The sequence below is a fragment of the Heterocephalus glaber genome, unplaced genomic scaffold, assembly GCF_053883595.1.
Source record: "Heterocephalus glaber isolate CG9 unplaced genomic scaffold, H.glaber_assembly_v1.0 deba00001056, whole genome shotgun sequence".
NCBI lineage: Eukaryota > Metazoa > Chordata > Mammalia > Rodentia > Bathyergidae > Heterocephalus > Heterocephalus glaber.
Window position 1 is genome coordinate 339,490 of NW_028258182.1, and position 17,960 is coordinate 357,449.

At 39.1% G+C, this 17,960-nt stretch overlaps 1 protein-coding gene across 3 annotated transcripts in view; it reads left to right on the forward strand.

The window, feature by feature from the left end:
* The window catches only part of Arhgef28 (Rho guanine nucleotide exchange factor 28), a 328,072-nt gene that overhangs the window by 130,892 nt on the left and 179,220 nt on the right, over positions 1-17,960 (forward strand). The window contains exons 3-5 of one of the 3 annotated variants that reach the window (XM_021251666.2): positions 2,971-3,118; positions 6,635-6,928; positions 15,091-15,141. In XM_021251666.2, coding sequence (XP_021107325.1) covers positions 2,971-3,118; positions 6,635-6,928; positions 15,091-15,141 — 493 coding nt within the window. Of the gene's footprint in view, positions 1-2,970; positions 3,119-6,634; positions 6,929-15,090; positions 15,142-17,960 lie in introns of those variants that run through there. The other 2 variants (XM_004874150.4, XM_087209586.1) reach the window with 2 other exon arrangements.

Below are 17,960 nucleotides of genomic sequence, written 5' to 3' on the forward strand. Positions count from 1 at the left end.
TCACAGGACGAGCACTCACTCCTCCCATCACAGGTGAAATATTTATTCTTTTTCATACTTTTCTTTCTTTTGTATTTACTTCCAAGTGAACTTTAGAATAAACTTACTGAGTTTCTTTTTTTTTTTTTTTGGTACTAAGGATCGAACTCGGGACCTTGCGCTTTCGAGACAGATGCTGGAACCACTGAGCTAAATCCCTGGCCCCTCATTGAGTTTCTTTTGAAGATACTCAGTTTAAGTTTTGATTGTATACATTTAATTTGTAGACTCATTTGGGGGGCTAATTTTGCCTACCATGCTTCTCTTTCCAGAAATTTCAGTGAAATAGTTGAGTTTTATATGGGGATGTAATTCATAGAAACATGATAACACATCACTATTACTTCTATAGAGGTGCAGAGTAATTCTGATTCTGATGGCAGTATATTTACTTAGGAAAGTTTATAGCTTTCAATTGCCCAAATCAAAGAATGCAATTGAATCCAGATGGGGAATGAAAGAGGTACATTATGATTCTGTAAACTGGAATTTATTTTTACAATATAAGAAACAAGTAGCATTTTAGAAGAGAGCTAATTTTAAGTGACCACCATGGTTAGAAAGACCCAGGTTTTAGCCAAAAATGGTCATCTATGGCTGATTATTTACTCTGTCATTCCTGGTTGGTGAATTCTTTCAGTAGCCTATTTCCCTGTGATCTCCTAAGTAGTTTCCTTGTCTTCTGAGACTTACATTCCTTTTCTGAATGCAGCATTCTTGTTTTGATGCCTTCACATTTTCTTTGTCTTCCTCTCCTGCCCACCATCTTCTCTCTCATTTTCTCCCTCTGTTGTTTTCTGCATCCTCTCTTTCCTCCTCTCTCCCTTCCATAATATCTTTGTGTCTTCCTGGTGTCATTGTGATACTAAATCAGGGACTCTTTTTTATTGCTGAATATAATACTTAAGCCTAGGACTTCTGTACATCCCTTCAGAATGGATTTGTCTCGCCTCTAACTTGAAAGTTGTTCATCTTTTCCAACATAAAGCATGGAGTGGTTCTTGAAAGGGAGCCATTATGAATTACAGGATGGGACTACTAGGGGAGGCATTACATCAGGAAAGGTTGTGATTAAGCTCTTTGTCAAGTGGTAGTTCTTGTTAACGCAACCAAATAAAATAGTAATATGACCATTGTTTGGAATAGATGCAGATTAGATGTCTTTGAGATCTGTAAAATCTTTGATCTATTTATACAATCTATTTTCTATTAAAAAAACACAAACAGGTCAGGTCAGATTCTGTTCTAATAATTAACAGTCCCTTCAGCAACCAGGAACACAACTAAAACAAGTTATTCTTCCTTTTTTAGGAAATGGAATTTCATCTAAGTTTGCTCTCTCAGTCATGTCAGACATTTATTATTGTTTTGTATTTTAAATTTTTTTTCCTTTGCAAGTCCCCTTCCTAAACTGTTTTTAAAGCTATTATATGAAGATTTTTCTTGGCATGTTACTTTGATTATCTTTGTGCATGTATGGAGGCCCATTTTCTGAGGGGGGATGGTTCAAAATTGCAGACCAGTGATTTTTTGCAAAACACCATAATTTGTATTTATATTGGTTCATAATTTCAGATTAACCGTGTGTGTGTGTGTGTGTGTGTGTGTGTATGTGTGTGAGTGTGTGATAGATGGTAAACAACTATGAAGGCTATATAGCTTTTTTACTTAAAAATATTTTAGATGAAATTACTACTTGGCTGCCAGGAGGAGGAGCCATGGACTGATCTGGGTTTTGCTTCTGATCAGTGTAACTCAGCATCCATCTCAGAGTGTCAGGCTGACATATGGAATGTCAGGCTGACACCGGTCCAAAGCACACACATCCTGGAGACTGTGTGACTTTTCTCTGCTCACTTCTCTCCCCTTTCTTGGGTAAAGAACTCTCAGAGAGAGGGTTTGTTTTTGTTGGGTGAATACATAGAAGCCCAGGTGCTTCTCCACACTGGGCGAGCTTTGGAGGTCCTCCAAAGTGAGTGACCCTTTCCACTCCTGGTCTCCACTTCCTTGCTGCACCCACAGGCTGGGCGGAATGTACTCTGTCCCTGGAGGCCCCACTCAGTGTTCATGGTCTGAGCATCATGAATCCTGCAAAGCCGCTGAGATGACCTAGCAGGCTAGGCTGTTACTGCTGCTCCCTTGGGTGTAGCTCTGCTGATCTGTCCCACCCCACCCCACCCCAGCCCCGCCCCAACCCCACGCAAAGCCTCTGAGTGATCACATACTTGAGACCACTAGCTGCTGCCCCACTTCCTTTGATACTTGTCCTTATAGTAACCTGAGTGGTAGCTCCTCTCTTGGAGATCAGACACTTTTTAGGGCTTTGTGCCAACCAAAGCTCTTAAAGGAAAGTATGCAGCCAGACTGGATGATAAAGAGCACTTGGAAATACCTCAGACAAGGTAAATAGCAAATGGAACTGGCATAGGAAATGTGGGGGTGAGTAGTTCTATTTATTTGGCAACGTTTGTGATAATTTAAGTTTCATGTAAACTATAGTGGTCCAGTAAAAGATAAGGGCAGGGCTAAGAACCTAATTACCATGAACCTTTGTAATAATAGTGGTATTTTACATACAGTGTAAAAATTAATACAAGCAATGATGTTTGACAGGTAGGAGTTTAAAGACAACAAAGTATCACAATTATCCAGTTAATTAAAAAAAACCCTCACATCTTCCCTATTCCCTGAACTTCCTTAGCTGTAAAAACAGAACAAACTGGCTCTGACATCCATACTAAATGTATCAGGAAGCGTCTTCCTTGATGTCAAAAATGTTGTTGTTGGAAAGGAGTAGTCATGATATTTGAGCTCACTCTCATGAAGCGAATATAATAAGTGACAGTGTTTTGGACCTGTGCCCTTTTGTTGTGGTTTCTTAGAGCCAGGACAAGGAACTATAATGATACTGTGACTTATTCATTTTTTCAGGGGCAGATGACAGTCTATGCAAAGTTTGGCAAAAATGTTTATCTTCCTGAAGATGCTGAATTTTACTTTATTTATGATGGATCTCAACAGAGACACATCGTCATTGCAGAGCGCACAAAGGATAACGTGCTAAAGTCCAGCATTCCAGGTGAGGTGGCATTTGTATTGACAAGGTGGGACATCTCCTTCAAGCATCTTCCTCCTGGATGTAGGCTAGGAAGAGATCAGGAGGAAAAGACGATAGTGCTCCGAGGTCATGAGTGCATGTGTGTGTCTGTGACATTAGAAGAACACTTGCCTTGTGCTATCTCACACCTGAGGTTCTTTCTGTTCTTTCTATAGCCTCATCCAGAGCCTGAACTTACCCTGGGCAGCTCATCCCACTGGCTGCACCCAGGGTGGGTGTGCTTTGGGCATAGTCAGATGGAGGAAACATTATGCCTATGTGTCATCTCCTCAGTTCCCAGCCCAATGCCAAAGTTGGCTCAGGAAGAACTGGTTTTGACACAGTTTGTCTTCCTTCTCCTTTTTTGTAGCCCTAGGGTCACCTCTCCCCTACCTTGCTCTCTTTGGTGGCTGAGGTTCTCCATCTGTCCAGAATCTTTCTTACTGGATCTCAGGCTCCAGAACATTCTCTCCTCACTAACAAAACATTCATATTTTGAAACAAGGTTTTCCTAATTGTTTTCTTCAAATACCATGGTGACAGATGACAAAATATCCACTTTACCTGTTATTATGCACTAATATCCCTTCTCAGATAAAGTTTTTTTGTATTTTCATTGAGATGTGACTTGTGGATTGTGTACCTAAAGGTGGAATTAAAATACCATTATCCATAGGACCATGTCTTAGGCACTTTCCTCATCACTGGGACAAACACATGACACCCACAACTTAAAGGAGGATTTATTTTGACTCACGTTGAGAGTCCATGGTTGACTGGCTCCAAGGCAGAAGTGGGTGGAAGAGTCTGCTGGAGGAAAAGTGCTTGTGTCATGGAGGGCAGGAAGCTGAGAGAGGGGGAAGGAGCCCAGGTGAGAGATAGACTCTTTTAGGTCCCACCCTCAGTGACCCCACCTATGAACGCATGAGGATTTGGGGGATAGTCTCAATCTAAACCGTAACAGACAGGCAGCTTTTTTGTTTGTTGATTGTCTTTGAGTCATGAGCCTTTCTGGTTCTCTTAAATTGTATCATACATATAAAGGCTTTTCAAACAGGTAAGATTGGCCTCTTTTTGAAGGCAATATGTTTCTAAGTGTTTTTGTAGTGTACATGCTACCTGTAGAAAGCAGGTAGTGAGTGTGCAGACGGCACAGACACAGTGAGAACTATAAAGATGAATGGATACTTTTTGGCCTGGCCTGGATCATTGAATTAATCTATCATCCAATTTCAGAGTAGGAATTTTAAGCACTTTCTCTCTGTCTCAATAATCCCTACCCTTCTAAGAAAAATATGTCAAACTTAGTCAGTGGCACATCATTGTTTTGATGTTGGTTGCTTTTCTCTCTGTCCTTTTGCTCTGCCATTTCCATTGATGTTTTTCTTGTCTTTAGTTTTATCCTCTTTCCTTAGTTTGCTTTTTTTTTTTTTAAATCAAGACGTGAATAGAGAAAGCATAAAAATAGTAACTAAAGTGTGTTACAGCAAAATCTTGACTGGGTGTGGTGGAGCACGTCTGTAATCTCTGGGAGGTGGAGGCACGAGGAGGGCAGGTTCAAGCCCAGCCACAGCAACTTAGTGACTTAGTGAGATCTCAAAAATTAAAAGGGCTGAGCTCATTGGAAAGGTCCTGGGTTCACTCTCCAATACTGAAATCAAAACAAATCAAAATCACCAAAAAACAAACAAAAACCTTTGTGATCATTTTGACAGATTACTTAGAGGTGAATGACAGTCTATTTCCCAGCCTTAAATTTCTCTGGTTACAGCGTTACCAGTATAACTGGTTGGTAGTAATAGTGGTTGTGTGGACTCTGGTGGTACATTCTTCTCCTCCCCTTTTGAAGAGTCAGTGTGATGATGGTACTGGCTCTCTTTTTGTGAATTTGAAATTCTCTTGATCCTTGAAGCCCTGGCAACATAGTCTTTGGGGACAAGCTTTGGAGAATAAGGCAGAGCCTGAGTGACTTGGAACCCTTAGGCATCTGCTTAGAGGCAAGAGTGCACCACAAGCCACCAGGAGCTAAGTAACTTCCCTGTCCAGTTGTGATAATCTGAATCACAGTGGCTTGGTGCTGCTGATCCTTGGAAATTCTGCCAGTTAGCAGAAAAATGCACTTAGGTAGAAGGTCACCAACTTTGGCAAAATAGAAGAGTGAATCAATGAAGAAGAATGTAAGGAGAAGTCGAGAGTAGGATGAGGTGACCACTTACAGTGGAAGTGCTGTATTAGCATCTGTAAGACATAGAAGCTGTCATTGGAAGGGGGGCACTGAACAATATATTTCTGTTTAGTATTTTCATGCAAATATGTAGATATACTGGCTATATGCAAGGTGTAATGGAAATATATGATGAGTGTTTAAATTAAAAAATTATTACAGTAAAAGGCATATTACCACTAATCTCCCTCAAAATACCCTCTCTTGATTCAAACACACTTATCCCATCATTCTTGCCACTTTCTGAAGCAGTTTCTGAAGTCCTTTTTGAGTTGTGTTCAAAAAATAATGTGAATGTTGCTACAAATGCCATTCAAGGGAAAGGCAGCCTCCTAAAATGGAGGTGTACATTATGATGTACCCTCATCCACCTTAATCACTGGTTCTGGCACCATGTGGCTTCTGGCTCTTCCTCAAAGTCAAAATGACTGTGGAAAGTAAATGGTTTGAAGGCTGGAGATTTAGCTCAGTGGTTCCACTGCATGCCTCGCAAGCGCAAGGTCCTGAGTTCAATCCCTGGTACCAAAAAAAACCCCCAAAAAGTAAATGGTTTGAGTTGATTGAGAACACTGAGTCAGCCATGACAGTACAGCTAAAGACACTTATGAAAGAGGACTTCCAGAACTGCCTCAAAAGGTGGCAAGAATGATGGGATAAGTGTGTTCAAGCTGAGGGGGAGGATTTAAGGGGGACTAATGGCAACATGTCTTTTACTGTAATAAAATTAAAAGAAAATTCACCGTATTTTTGATCACACCGTGTAGGTATATGTGTGTGCATTAATTTTTTTCCTGTTTGGTAGTCTTCACCCCTCCTTACTCACATTCAAAAGAGGTTTTTGGAATTAGGATGAATTTGTGTAATTTTGTGGTGCTATCATAAAATTGTTTAAGTGAATAGGTAAAACTACATGACTTCAGAGGAAATGGCAGAGCAGAAAAGAGAAATGGCCTTTTAGACAGACCTGGATTCAGGGGCTGGGTTAGAAGTAGCAGTGACCTTGTGGCAAATAACTGTATGGTGATGAGAAGAAGACACACATGCAGTGCTCAGCACTCACAAATGATTGTTTTTAAGTCAGGATCCACTGATTTTAGAGGTGAAGTGGGCTTTCACTAGGGACACGGGGTGGCAGCATTTCCAGAACATGGTGTCTTTGCTGCTCACCCTCCTGAGGAGAGCTGTCCACCCAGGCAGTGTTGTGGGGAGCTAGGGACCCTCTGTAAACGTGTCCTGGAGACTTGGGCTGAACTGTTCTCTGTGTTCTTGTGCAGGCCACCGGCTGCAGGAGACAGTGACAGTATCTGTGTGCCTCTGCTCTGAAGGTTACTCCCCAGTGACCATGGGCTCCAGCTCAGTGACCTACGTGGACAACTTGGCCTGCAGGCTGGCCCGTTTGCTGGTCACCCAGGCTGACCGCCTCACAGCTTGTAGTCACCAGACCTTGCTGACACCATTTGCCCTGACGGCAGGAGCACTACCTGCGTTGGACGAGGAGCTTGTGATAGCGATGAGCCAGCTGGAGTTGCCAGTGGGGTGGACTATCTTGGGAGACTCTTCACCTGAGGGTGGGTATGCTCCAGAAAATTCAGATATGTGCTGAATATGTCAAGTGCAGAATACATCCTTCTATGTAGTGTCTGTTTCAGTGGGCGAGTTTTCCTGCCCACCTTTGGCTTGAGCCTTGCCCGATGTGGCCAAGTTCCTTGAGGTCCTGAGCTACCATCTCTGGTCTGGTTTGTGCTGTTCTTCCCAGGTGTTGCTAGGGAGATGGAGGTGAATGGCTTTGCCTTATGGGGGAGGAACAGTTTCTTTATGGTGGGCTTTTGAGCCAGTGGCCTTGGCCTGTGACTATTTCCTTTGACAAGTTTTCCTGCTGTGGCAAGGGGACATTGGTGCTCTATTTCCAAGTAGGAAACAAGGACAAAAATGAACTGTGAAACACCCAGAAAAAAATGCAGCCATGAAAGAAATGTAACCTATGAGTTGAAACCTTTAAAGATGTCAGGATCACCAACAGCTTTTGTTTTACATTTGTACTTTGGAAAATTTAAATTAATATATAATTGTATATATTTATTGAGTGTGGTGTAATAATTCCATACATGTATACAATGCATATTGATCAAATCAAGATCATGGAAATTAGCATTTCCATTTCCTGAAACACTTATCTTTCCTTTGTATTATATTTATACTAATTTTTAGAGTTGCTAAAGGTAGAATGAACTCTGAATATCAACCACTTGGAATACACAGTTTGTGAACAGGGCCATAGGTTCTGTACATACACACATACTAGGTACAAGGCTAAATCATTCAATACATGTTCTTATGATAATTACAAACTACATACTTTTATGGGAAATAGAAATGTTGTTTTTATTGAACACAACATACATTATTGCTGTTGCTGTTTTTTTCTATCCTTCCCATGACCTATTTTTAGGAGTTTCTGTTTCCTGATAAATTCTGGTTACAAGTAACAAGTTAGCTTAACTTTGATCATGGGAGGATTAAACACACTATTTTAGGTAAGAGAGTATGATTTTTATATACAGAATTATATGGTCATAAAACATAATCAGAGAGGATATCCATTTTTTTTCATTTAATCAGATCTCTCTTGGACACTTAAAGATGTTTCCTATTTTTTAAGACTTGGATGAGAGAAATCTTAAGTGTTGTCTGGCATTAAACTACACCCCATCCTGTGTTGTATACTTTCCTGGGTGGCGGCTCATTGACATGTACAAAGGGGTGACTCCTAGGGGGTGTGGGTTGTCTGCTCTGCTCACCGTTATCACCAAGGACCCAGTGATGAGATATGAGATATATGGGGCATTGCAACAGTGGTACTTGAAGGTCTCAGGCTGTACCCTCCATGTCTCCTGTATGTATATAATCTACATGTTTTATGATAAGCAACATGTTTTATATATATGTATATATATATTGATATGTGTTGCCATATACATGAATATACATAACACACCTATATAATGTTTTTCTGGCTAAGGAACTTCATTTTCTTAAGCCTCTTGGATTTTGAAAAAAACTTTTTTTTTTTTTTTTGGTACTGGGGATCGAACTCTGGTCCTTGTGCTTGTGCAACAGGCAGCAAAACCACTGAGCTAAATCCCCGGCCCCCCTAAAAAACATTTTTAACTATAATGTTGGACAGGGTTTTGTTTTTTTGGAATGCATATCCATTTGACAAAGACACAAAGCTTTCACCATTCTCCCCAGACACTGGACTCCAGCCCCTGAGAGAACAGCATCAAAGGACATAAAGGGGCAGGATGAGTGATCACGGGGCTTCTTCCTTGGCCCAGCAGCTCACCTTTGCACCCAGTGGGTGTCTGTGGAGGTCCCACTTGTGTCTCCACAATATTACAATATGGAAGGTCACGGAACTTTGCAACTGCATGCAAATAACTTAAAGTAAGGGCTTTCAAAGTGGAATTCTTGTTGCTCTCGTGGCATATTTATTTTTTATGCCAAAATTTAAAAGTTCAGATTTCCTGATATTTAATCTGTATATTGGCAATAGCACATTCATACAACTGTCCATGTTGGGAGTGTATGTTCACAGCTGTTTACTGTAGAGCTATGGAATCATATGAGATTGGAGAGCACAGAGTTGTCGAGGCGTGTCTTGTTGCCATTTTCATGGCTATTAGAAGATACATTCTTGTTTATCAAGTCTGTCATGACCTTTAATTTACCCATATCCTTGTACCAGGCAGATTTATGTCACCAAAAATCCTTTCTGACCCTTTTGCCAATATTTACATAGGACAGATATTTTTTCATGAAGGAAAAATTGGAGCAATTTCTTTACATGATGAGACATTGTATTTAATGGAAAACCAATTCTAGTGTCATAGTTATTAAGAACATGAGCTCTATAGCCAGATTCACATCTTGAACTTGCTGCTTCCAGGCTATGAGGCTCAGGCAAGTTCCTTTAGTTTTGGTGCCACAAATTTTTAATCTCTAAAATAAGTCCTAATAGTACTCACCTCATTGGCTTATTCTGATTATTAAGTTAGAGAATATTATAGTGATGCATTAGACCTGTTGTTGAAACATATGAAGTTTCTGGTAAAAGTTGACCTTTTGCAGGTACGTGAATGGATTTCCACAGGGGGCATCTTTTGTGTGTCATGTGTATGTATATGAAAGATAAAATACAGTTTGGAGAAACGAGGCTACAGGAAAAGGGTGAAATCCTGGCATTGTAAATAACCTTGAGCTTTTTTAGGGGTTTTCCTAGACCTTCTCCAAAAAGAGTTTATAATACCTGATTTTATACTTCTTGCAGCGTAGGTGCAACTTCTCTACATTGTCATTGTTCTCTGTGATGAAACTTCTCTACATTGTCATTGTTAAGGGACAAGGTTAACATTCGCATTTTAAGCTAAATTTTGCTCTAAGGTTTATGGTTGTGTTGGGGGACTTGATTCAGTCCACCATGTGTTTAAATTACTGTACCCAGTTTTTCATACCCCAGTTCTGTTGTCTATACACATTGTGGCTCATATATGGATAATGGCTAATTTCAGATTGGTAGGCCTTAACAGATGTGTTTGTCAGGATGCTTTTGTCAGAATTATTATTATTATTATTATTATTTGGTACCAGGGATTGAACTCAGGACCTTGTGCTTGTGAGGCAGGTGTGGTGCCATTGAGCTAAATCCCTGGCTCAGAATTATTTGTTTTTTAAAAATTTGAGACATTTGTAAGAAAATGGATGCACATGGAAAATATAATGTTGAGTGAAATGAATCAGACACACAAGCTTAAATACCGTATGGTGTCTCTCATTTGAGTGAGCAAAGTGCAAATCAAGAAAATGATATAGATAGATAGAAAGGGACAAGGGTATGGCTCTCATGCAATAGGGAAGTAGTTCAAGGGAAGAAGGATGAAGGGTGCAGAGGAGAGGAAGGGGAAATGAGAGGAATAAAGATGGGCCATACAGGAACCTAATAACTTCAATTAATGTAAACATTGTGTGCCATAACATGAGCTAAGACAAATAATATCAACAAGTATGAGAAAGAGGGTAGGAGAACAGGGCTTTTTGGGGAAGCAGGAAACAAATATGTATGTACATGTAACCACTCCCAAGATGATTGTAAACTGCATGAATTGCAAACATGTACTAACAAAAAGTGAATTATTTGTTTTTAAAAACCTAATTAGACATTTAGACAAATAGATTCAAATATAAATTCTTCTATTTTTAACTTTTTATTTTAGAAATTGTATACTGGGGTCAGCCTCAAGTTTTTATTGCACTGACTAAGCAAGTAATTGGACATAAATTAATCATTTTCAGTTGCGAATAAATAAGAACATTTGATGAAGGACTAATACAGCTGCTCTAGATCAGCTGGGTTATGTCAGATTTTTACAATGTATACATCCACTTTTGTGGATATATGTTGAGTCATTTTCTATTCAAATCCATTTGGTTGTATACTGCTAATTTTGCATTATTTTATATATTATCTTTGTACTTAACTCAATTTAGTAGAGCTTTAATCTAAGCAGTTTCGAATCACTTATATGCTCAGGCATATTTTTCTAGTACACATATTTTATTAGTTTTTGTTGTCTTCTAGGTGGATAAATTACAGTGATGGAGGGAGAAATAAGTTAAGGGGTGAGGCCTACTGCAATTTGGGTGGCATTAGTGGGAGTGGCACCTTAAGGGGAAAATAGTTTCTTTTCTAGTAATTATTTATTTTTTTATAAAATTTATTTTTAACTCACACATAGAAACATACAATTTTTTTTCCTTTAGATTCTTTTATTGGTACATTTTAGGTATACAGTACATTTACATTTATCATTGGGTACTTGTATCTTTACATGACATATCTTGGTTCTTATTTTTTCCCCATTTCCTGTCCTCCCTTCACCCCCTCCACCCTTCCCTATTTACAAGGCTTTGTTTCCATTTTTTCCTTTTCTCATAATTTTTCCTTTCCCCTTCCCCTCCCACTTCCCATGCACCTTTGGACCTTTTCTTCCTATTTCAAATTATCAATTATTAATTTTAATCCTTATTTATGCTTTCAGTTTCTCACACCAGAGAAACTGTTCGGTATTTACACGTGTGTCCTATTTATTTCACTTAAGTGTATGTCCCCAATATGCATCCATTTAGCTATAAATGTCTCTAGTTTCTCATTCTTTATGGCTGAGTAGTACTCCATTTTATTAAAAAACCACATCTTCTTTATCTAGTTTCCAGTTGATGGGCACTTGGGCTGTTTCCAAGCTTTCGCTATTACGAACTGTGCTGCTATAAACATGGGTGCACATATATCACTGTGGTATGTTTCTTTTAATTCTTTGGGGAAGATCTCCAGCAGGGGAATAGCTGGGTCAAATGGGACCTCTAGTCCTAGTTCTTTGAGGTATCTCCATACTGATTTCCACAGTGGTTGCACCAGTCTGCACCCCCACCAACAATGGAGAAGGGTTCCTTTCTCCCCACAACCCGGCCAACATTTGTTATTAGTTGATTTCTTGATAGCAGCCATTCAGAAACATACAAATTTTATATATGAATTGGTTACCATATAATATTTTGATAATATATGCATTGTATAATATCCAAATCAAGTTAAACATATTTATCTCAAACATTTATCATTGCTTTATGATAAAAACTTTCAAAATCATTTCTTCTAGCTTTTTTTGGGGGGCATACTGGGATTGTGCATTACATTATTGTTGTCTGTAGTCACCCTACTATGCAGCAGCACACCAGAATGTCTTGCTTCCCTTTAACTTAGTAGCTATTGGTCATCCTTCCTTTCCCTATTCTCCCAGGCCTCCAGTAACTACCTTTCTATTCCCAACTTCTTTGCAATTAACTTTTTTTTTAGATCCCACATATGAGTGAAATCATCCAATACTTGCCTTTCTGTAGCTGGCTTATTTCACTTGACACAGTGATCTCCAGTTTGATCTGTGTTCCTGCGAACACCACGGTCTCATTCCTTTTTATGGATGAATAGTGTTCCATTATGTATATAGATACACCACATTTGTTTTTTTATCCATTTGTAAGTTGATGGATACTTTAATTGTTTCCATTCCTTAGCTATTGTGAATAGTGCTGCAGTGAATGTGAGAATGCTGTTATCTTTTCAACATACTGATCTTTTCCTTTGAATATATACCCAGTAGTGGGATTGCTGGATTGCATGGTAATTCTATTTTTAATTTTTGATGAACCTCCATACTGTTTACTGATTCTTTGTTTTAGTATATGTTTAAAAAATATTTGAAAGCTTCACTGCTCATTCTTGTTAAAAATTCTTTGTGTTATCCATTTATTTATGATTTCTTTGGGTATAAATAGATATTACTGGATGAGTATTTATTAATTTTGATAATTTTGGCTTTGTGTAAAAGACTGATTGAAGCCTTGCTTTGAAACGTTTCTGTATTTCCCTGCATTTCATGATTAATCTCTTATTTTGTTCTCTTTTAGACCTTGAGAGTTATCAGGAAGGCCTGGGGTCTTGGAGAAGGGCCAGGGTCTGAGGGAGCAAGCATTACATTCTGTAAAGAAAAGCAGAACCAGCCGCTGGCCTGCATCTCACCCATCATTTGTCACAATGCAACTTAGTTATGTGTTCAAGGGAAGGAAATATCCCAGATTTTATTTAATTTTCAGCCATCTATAAAACTGGATTTCTGTTTCATAAAATTAAGCCCATTTATTCTGTGAAATAGCTTTCATGATAAAAGCTTCAAAGGGGTCTCAGAAGTCTCATTTACAGTGAAACATTGAGTAGTAATATAATTATCCAACACAATTCCACAATCTATCTGTTTTGTTTTAGATTTTTTTCCCTTGTTTTGTTATTTTGGACAGAAACCTTCTCTCAGAAATCAGCATAATGTTGACAATTAGATTAGTGGGGATGAAATATTCTAATGTGCCATGTTTTATGTGCTGCTGCTCAGATGACTTTAGAGTTCAAAGCTCAGTGGAACAGCTTCCTTACATCTGTGTCTGGAAGCTGGCATGCAAGCTGGCCTTCCCCAGAGGGTGCTTGTCACATGTGTGAAGAGCCCAGGTGGCTCCCTGTGCCATCTCAGGACTGACAGTGTCTCTTGTGGGAATTTGGTGACTTCTCTCCCAGCTTATGGAGAAGTGGAGCTTGTTCTGGGCACAGTTTTTGGTTAAAGAATGAAGAACCAAAATCAAAAGATCTACTTCCTTAAACAATATACAAAAAGAGTCACATATTCTTCTACTAATAAACTTACATGTAGCAAATTGGCAGATGCAAGACTTTTTTGCCAGAATGTTATTATTTTGAAAAGTGAATTTGGACTCTTGTCTGTTGTCTAGGTAGAAGTAGTTCACATGACCAAAGGTCTCCTTATAGGCAGATTTTGCCTTTCGTTATGGAAGATGTGGGATTCTTTGTTATACCACCAACAACAATAACAACAAACCAAAAAAAACAAAAAATAAAACTGTAACAAAGCTTGTTTTTGTAAAGATAGTGCCAGGAATTGAATAAGCAGGGACAATATTAAAATCTTTAACAAAACATAGTTCATCTGTTAGATTACTTTTCAAGCTTAGAAAGTTAATTATTTTTCCTAAATGACTGAATGTGTGGAAGAAATTTCAAGGATAAGCCAATTGAGCTTTTAGAATTTTTCTTTAGGGCTGTCTAGGGCTTAAAGTGAAACAGCTGATGTATTCTATGGCTATCTGGTTGATTGAGGAGACTTCCCCAAAGAGGATCAATTGATGTAACTGGCAGGACCCAGGGCAGATAGCTTAGAGAATTTAATATTTTTATTACTTATTGCAAAGATCAGATTGAATATGCTCCATAACACTACAATAGGTTTAAACTTGAATCTGGAAATTAGAGAAATGATTTATGAGTTTCAAAGTTCTATGTTGTAAGAGGAGTCCAAGTAGCGCATATTTATTTGCCTAAAAACCACTCACAACATAATGAATAGGGACTTAAAAATTGAAAACTTTGTTGTAATGTAGTGCTATTATGAAGAACAAGGGTTGTTTGACCCTTTGTGAATAGTAGTCATAAATTAGTACCCTTTGAAGAACAGTGTTTGTTTTTCTGTGTTTTACAACTAATGAGGGACAAAGAAAAGAAATGCAGAGGCCAAAAGGACTTCAGAAGAAAGTTTATAAGACAGATTTTATTCAACAACTGTTAAAATGTGCCTTGATTCCTTAGTGTTCATGCGGGGAGTTTAAAGAGCAGTTTTAATACTGCTTCTTATCTTCAGGAAAAGCCAGTGAGTGAGAATTAGCAGTTCTTTATGAAAGACTCAGAGGGAGCTGCCAATTTCATATGACATCTAAATCTTACTTCAAGCCACACAGTCAGAAGTATCACCTCTCCTCTAGGCAACAGAGAAAGGGAATGTGTGGCCTGGCAGGGCTTGAGGGGAGGATATCTGTTTCTCTTGTTTTTGAATAGAGAAAAAAGAGATCTGTAACTGGTAAGCAGCAAGATTTGTGTAACTCTTCACATGGTTGCTTGGCTTGTGTTTTTATCCTTGAATATGGTCTGTTGGCTGCAGAGATAGAAACTAGAGCAAGGCCCTGGAGCAGACGTTGTTGATTGGCTGACTTCATTGTGTTCTGGGTCTTTCTGACCCAGGAGGGGATGCTGAGTCTCATGCCTTGTTGTTGCCTGCAGATGATGTGCCGGACAGAAGGCGTGAAGTGACACCAGCTGAAACACCAGTGGGTAGGAAACCTATGAAAGATTTATTTCAAAATACAAATTTCTAGTTTTCCTTTTCAGTTTTGAAATGCATGCATTTTGGGTAACAAGTGATTCTGGGTTTTGTGTTTCTCTTGGAGATACTGACATTTTGAAACACATCTAGTTTTCTTTTCTGTCTTTCCTGTCTTCCCGATGGTATCTACTGGGACAAGCATCTCCTTGTGAAGCTGAAATTACATTCTTTCAGTTGCTAAGAATGATCTTTGGAAAAGATCCCATGGTGAATTACTGTGATAAATTGATAAAATTATTTCACTGTACTTAGCTATGCATCCATATATTATTTATAACGTTTTAAATCCCTGATTTTAAAATATTTTCTGTGTCTCCTAAAAGAATAGGATCTCTGCTAATAAAGAATATAGGAATAAAACTCCCAAGGAAAAGGACTTTTGCTTCTTTCAGTTTAAGTCAGTTTCTCTTGTTGTGCACATTGTCTGTTCAAGGCACTGTATTTTAAAGGAGAAGCATCAGCTTAAACTCATTCTTGCAAAATAAGCTTCCTACTTTTGTCTGGCAATAATGGCCCTTAGACTATAATAAGAAAGAATTGCTCACTCTCATATCTGAGAAATAGAACTTAGGGTTGTATACAGGTCACTTTCTCTCCTACTGTAATTTTCAGGGAAAAATAATATAAATGAAAGCTTTTATTTTTATACACCCTAGCCTGATGTGCTTCCCAAAGGAATCTGAACTAAGGAAGGTTTTGCAGTTCGGCTCTGGCAGGCTGTGTCCCATTCCTGCCTCCTCTTCTTCGGGAGCCCCTTCCAATGTGCAGGATGCACGTGGCAGGCTTTGATTGTACCCAGGGGACTAGGCTCGAATTGGAAGTTGCCAGCAGCCAAAGAACCTCTTAATACTTCTTCTGAAGGAAAAAGTTAAGTTTGTTGTTTTCATAGATTTCTTAATAGCACTTGAATGCTGGCAGCTGTCTTTGTACTATTTTATTTAATACACCAATAGACATGGATTTTACAACTACCAGTACTTGGAGGTTAAAAGGGCAGTGATTGAAGGAGAAGAATGGGAGAGGCCTGGGGGAGGGTGAAGCAGGGAAGTGGGATCTTGGGGAAGCTGTATTTCCTGTGCAAGGCCCCAGTGATCTTTACAAGACCTGTGTTCACTCTCAGCTCTGTGCCCTGGTGTGGGCATGGAGCTGTATAGACTGAAATTTAAAAAAATATTCTGCAGCCCCATCTTATGTTCCCACATACCTGATTTCCCTCCCTACTCCTTTAGCTGTGGCTGCTTGTATCTCGCAAGTCTGTCACAGAGTGTGTGTGCATGCATGGGGTGGCACATCCAGCCCACATATGAAGAGAGGACTGAGCCTGGGGTGTAAGCCTGGCTCCTTAGCATTTGTGTAGCTTGGTTTTTGTTTATTTTCCTTTCCTTTCAAAGTGCGGATTCACAGTGGTCCTATCTTTTCTTGCCCTCTTAAAAAAATCTGCTGAAAGCTTTTTATTCTTAAATTTTCCTCCATAAGTCCTATCTTCTCCCTGAAGGTTATTGTAAAAGATACAAGTATATCTAATATTAAATGAATCAATACCTGATTTTCAAAAAAGGTAGTTTCCAGTTTTTACAGTGTGAGTCTCTTATGTTTCCTCTCAAAACTTTAATTTTTGTAGTCTTGATTTATATGTTTTCTATGACAAGAACACTGCAAATGAGGCAAATTCAAGCCGTCCGTGGTGTAATGGGAGGCATAATAGTGAAGAACTTGAGTTTTGAAGGTAAAAAAGTCCGGGTATAAATCCCTGATGGTCTGTTTACTAGATGAGTGAGCTTGGGCAACAGCATAATTGCATCAAGTTTCTGGCTGCTATGAGATGAAGATGATGATAGGACCACATCATACAGTGGCTGTCAGAATTGAATGAGATAATCATTTAAAGTGCTCAATAAATGTCAGCTCTCTATAGAAACAGGGAAAATAAGGTCCTTATTGGTATCCCACTAAGCATGACATTAATGTGGTTGTTGTGGTTTATTTCTTTACTTTCACTCATTCATCTAGGTTTTTGTTTAACTTTTTCTTCCAAACTCCCCAGTATTATCCCCAGGTAGGCAGCAACTTGTATACTGATTTCCTTCTTGGTTGGCTCCATTTCCCTTCTCCTCTCCCCTCATCACAATACTTGTACTGATTGTTATGGTTTAGATCTACAATGTCCTCCAAAAATCTCTTGTGTGCAGAAGTTGATTGGATTATAGAAGTGCTCTACTTATCAGTAATTGAATGTGCTCTTTGCAGGAGAGGGACTGGAGGTATGGACCTGGAAAAGTATATTCTTTTGTTTTTTTTTTATTTTTGGTACCAGGGATTGAACTGAGGACAGTGTACTTGCAAGGCAAGTGCAGTGCTGCTGAGCTAAATCCCTGGCCCAGAAAAGTATATTCTTGTCCTCAGTTTCTCCCTTCCCTACTTCGTGGCTGCCATGGCTGGACACCTTTTCCTCTGCCATCCTGTTTCTGCCTTGGAGCCAGCCAATCATGGACTGAAACTGTGAGCCAAAATAAACCTCTCCTCCTTTAAGTTTTGGTTGTCAGTATTTTGCCCCAGAGATGGAACAGTGACTAATACACTGACTGTGTGCTTGACACTAAAGGCAGGGGGTGAGGGTTAAAGTCTTCTAATGGTGCAGCTGCTCATATGCAAAGAGTTTAATATTTCTCAGTCTGGGATTTTTGATATGGGCCTCTGGCATCCAGGGCCAGCACAGTGCATGGACCCTGCCTGGCTGTGGGTTCATGACCTGCTTTCTGGTTGTGCT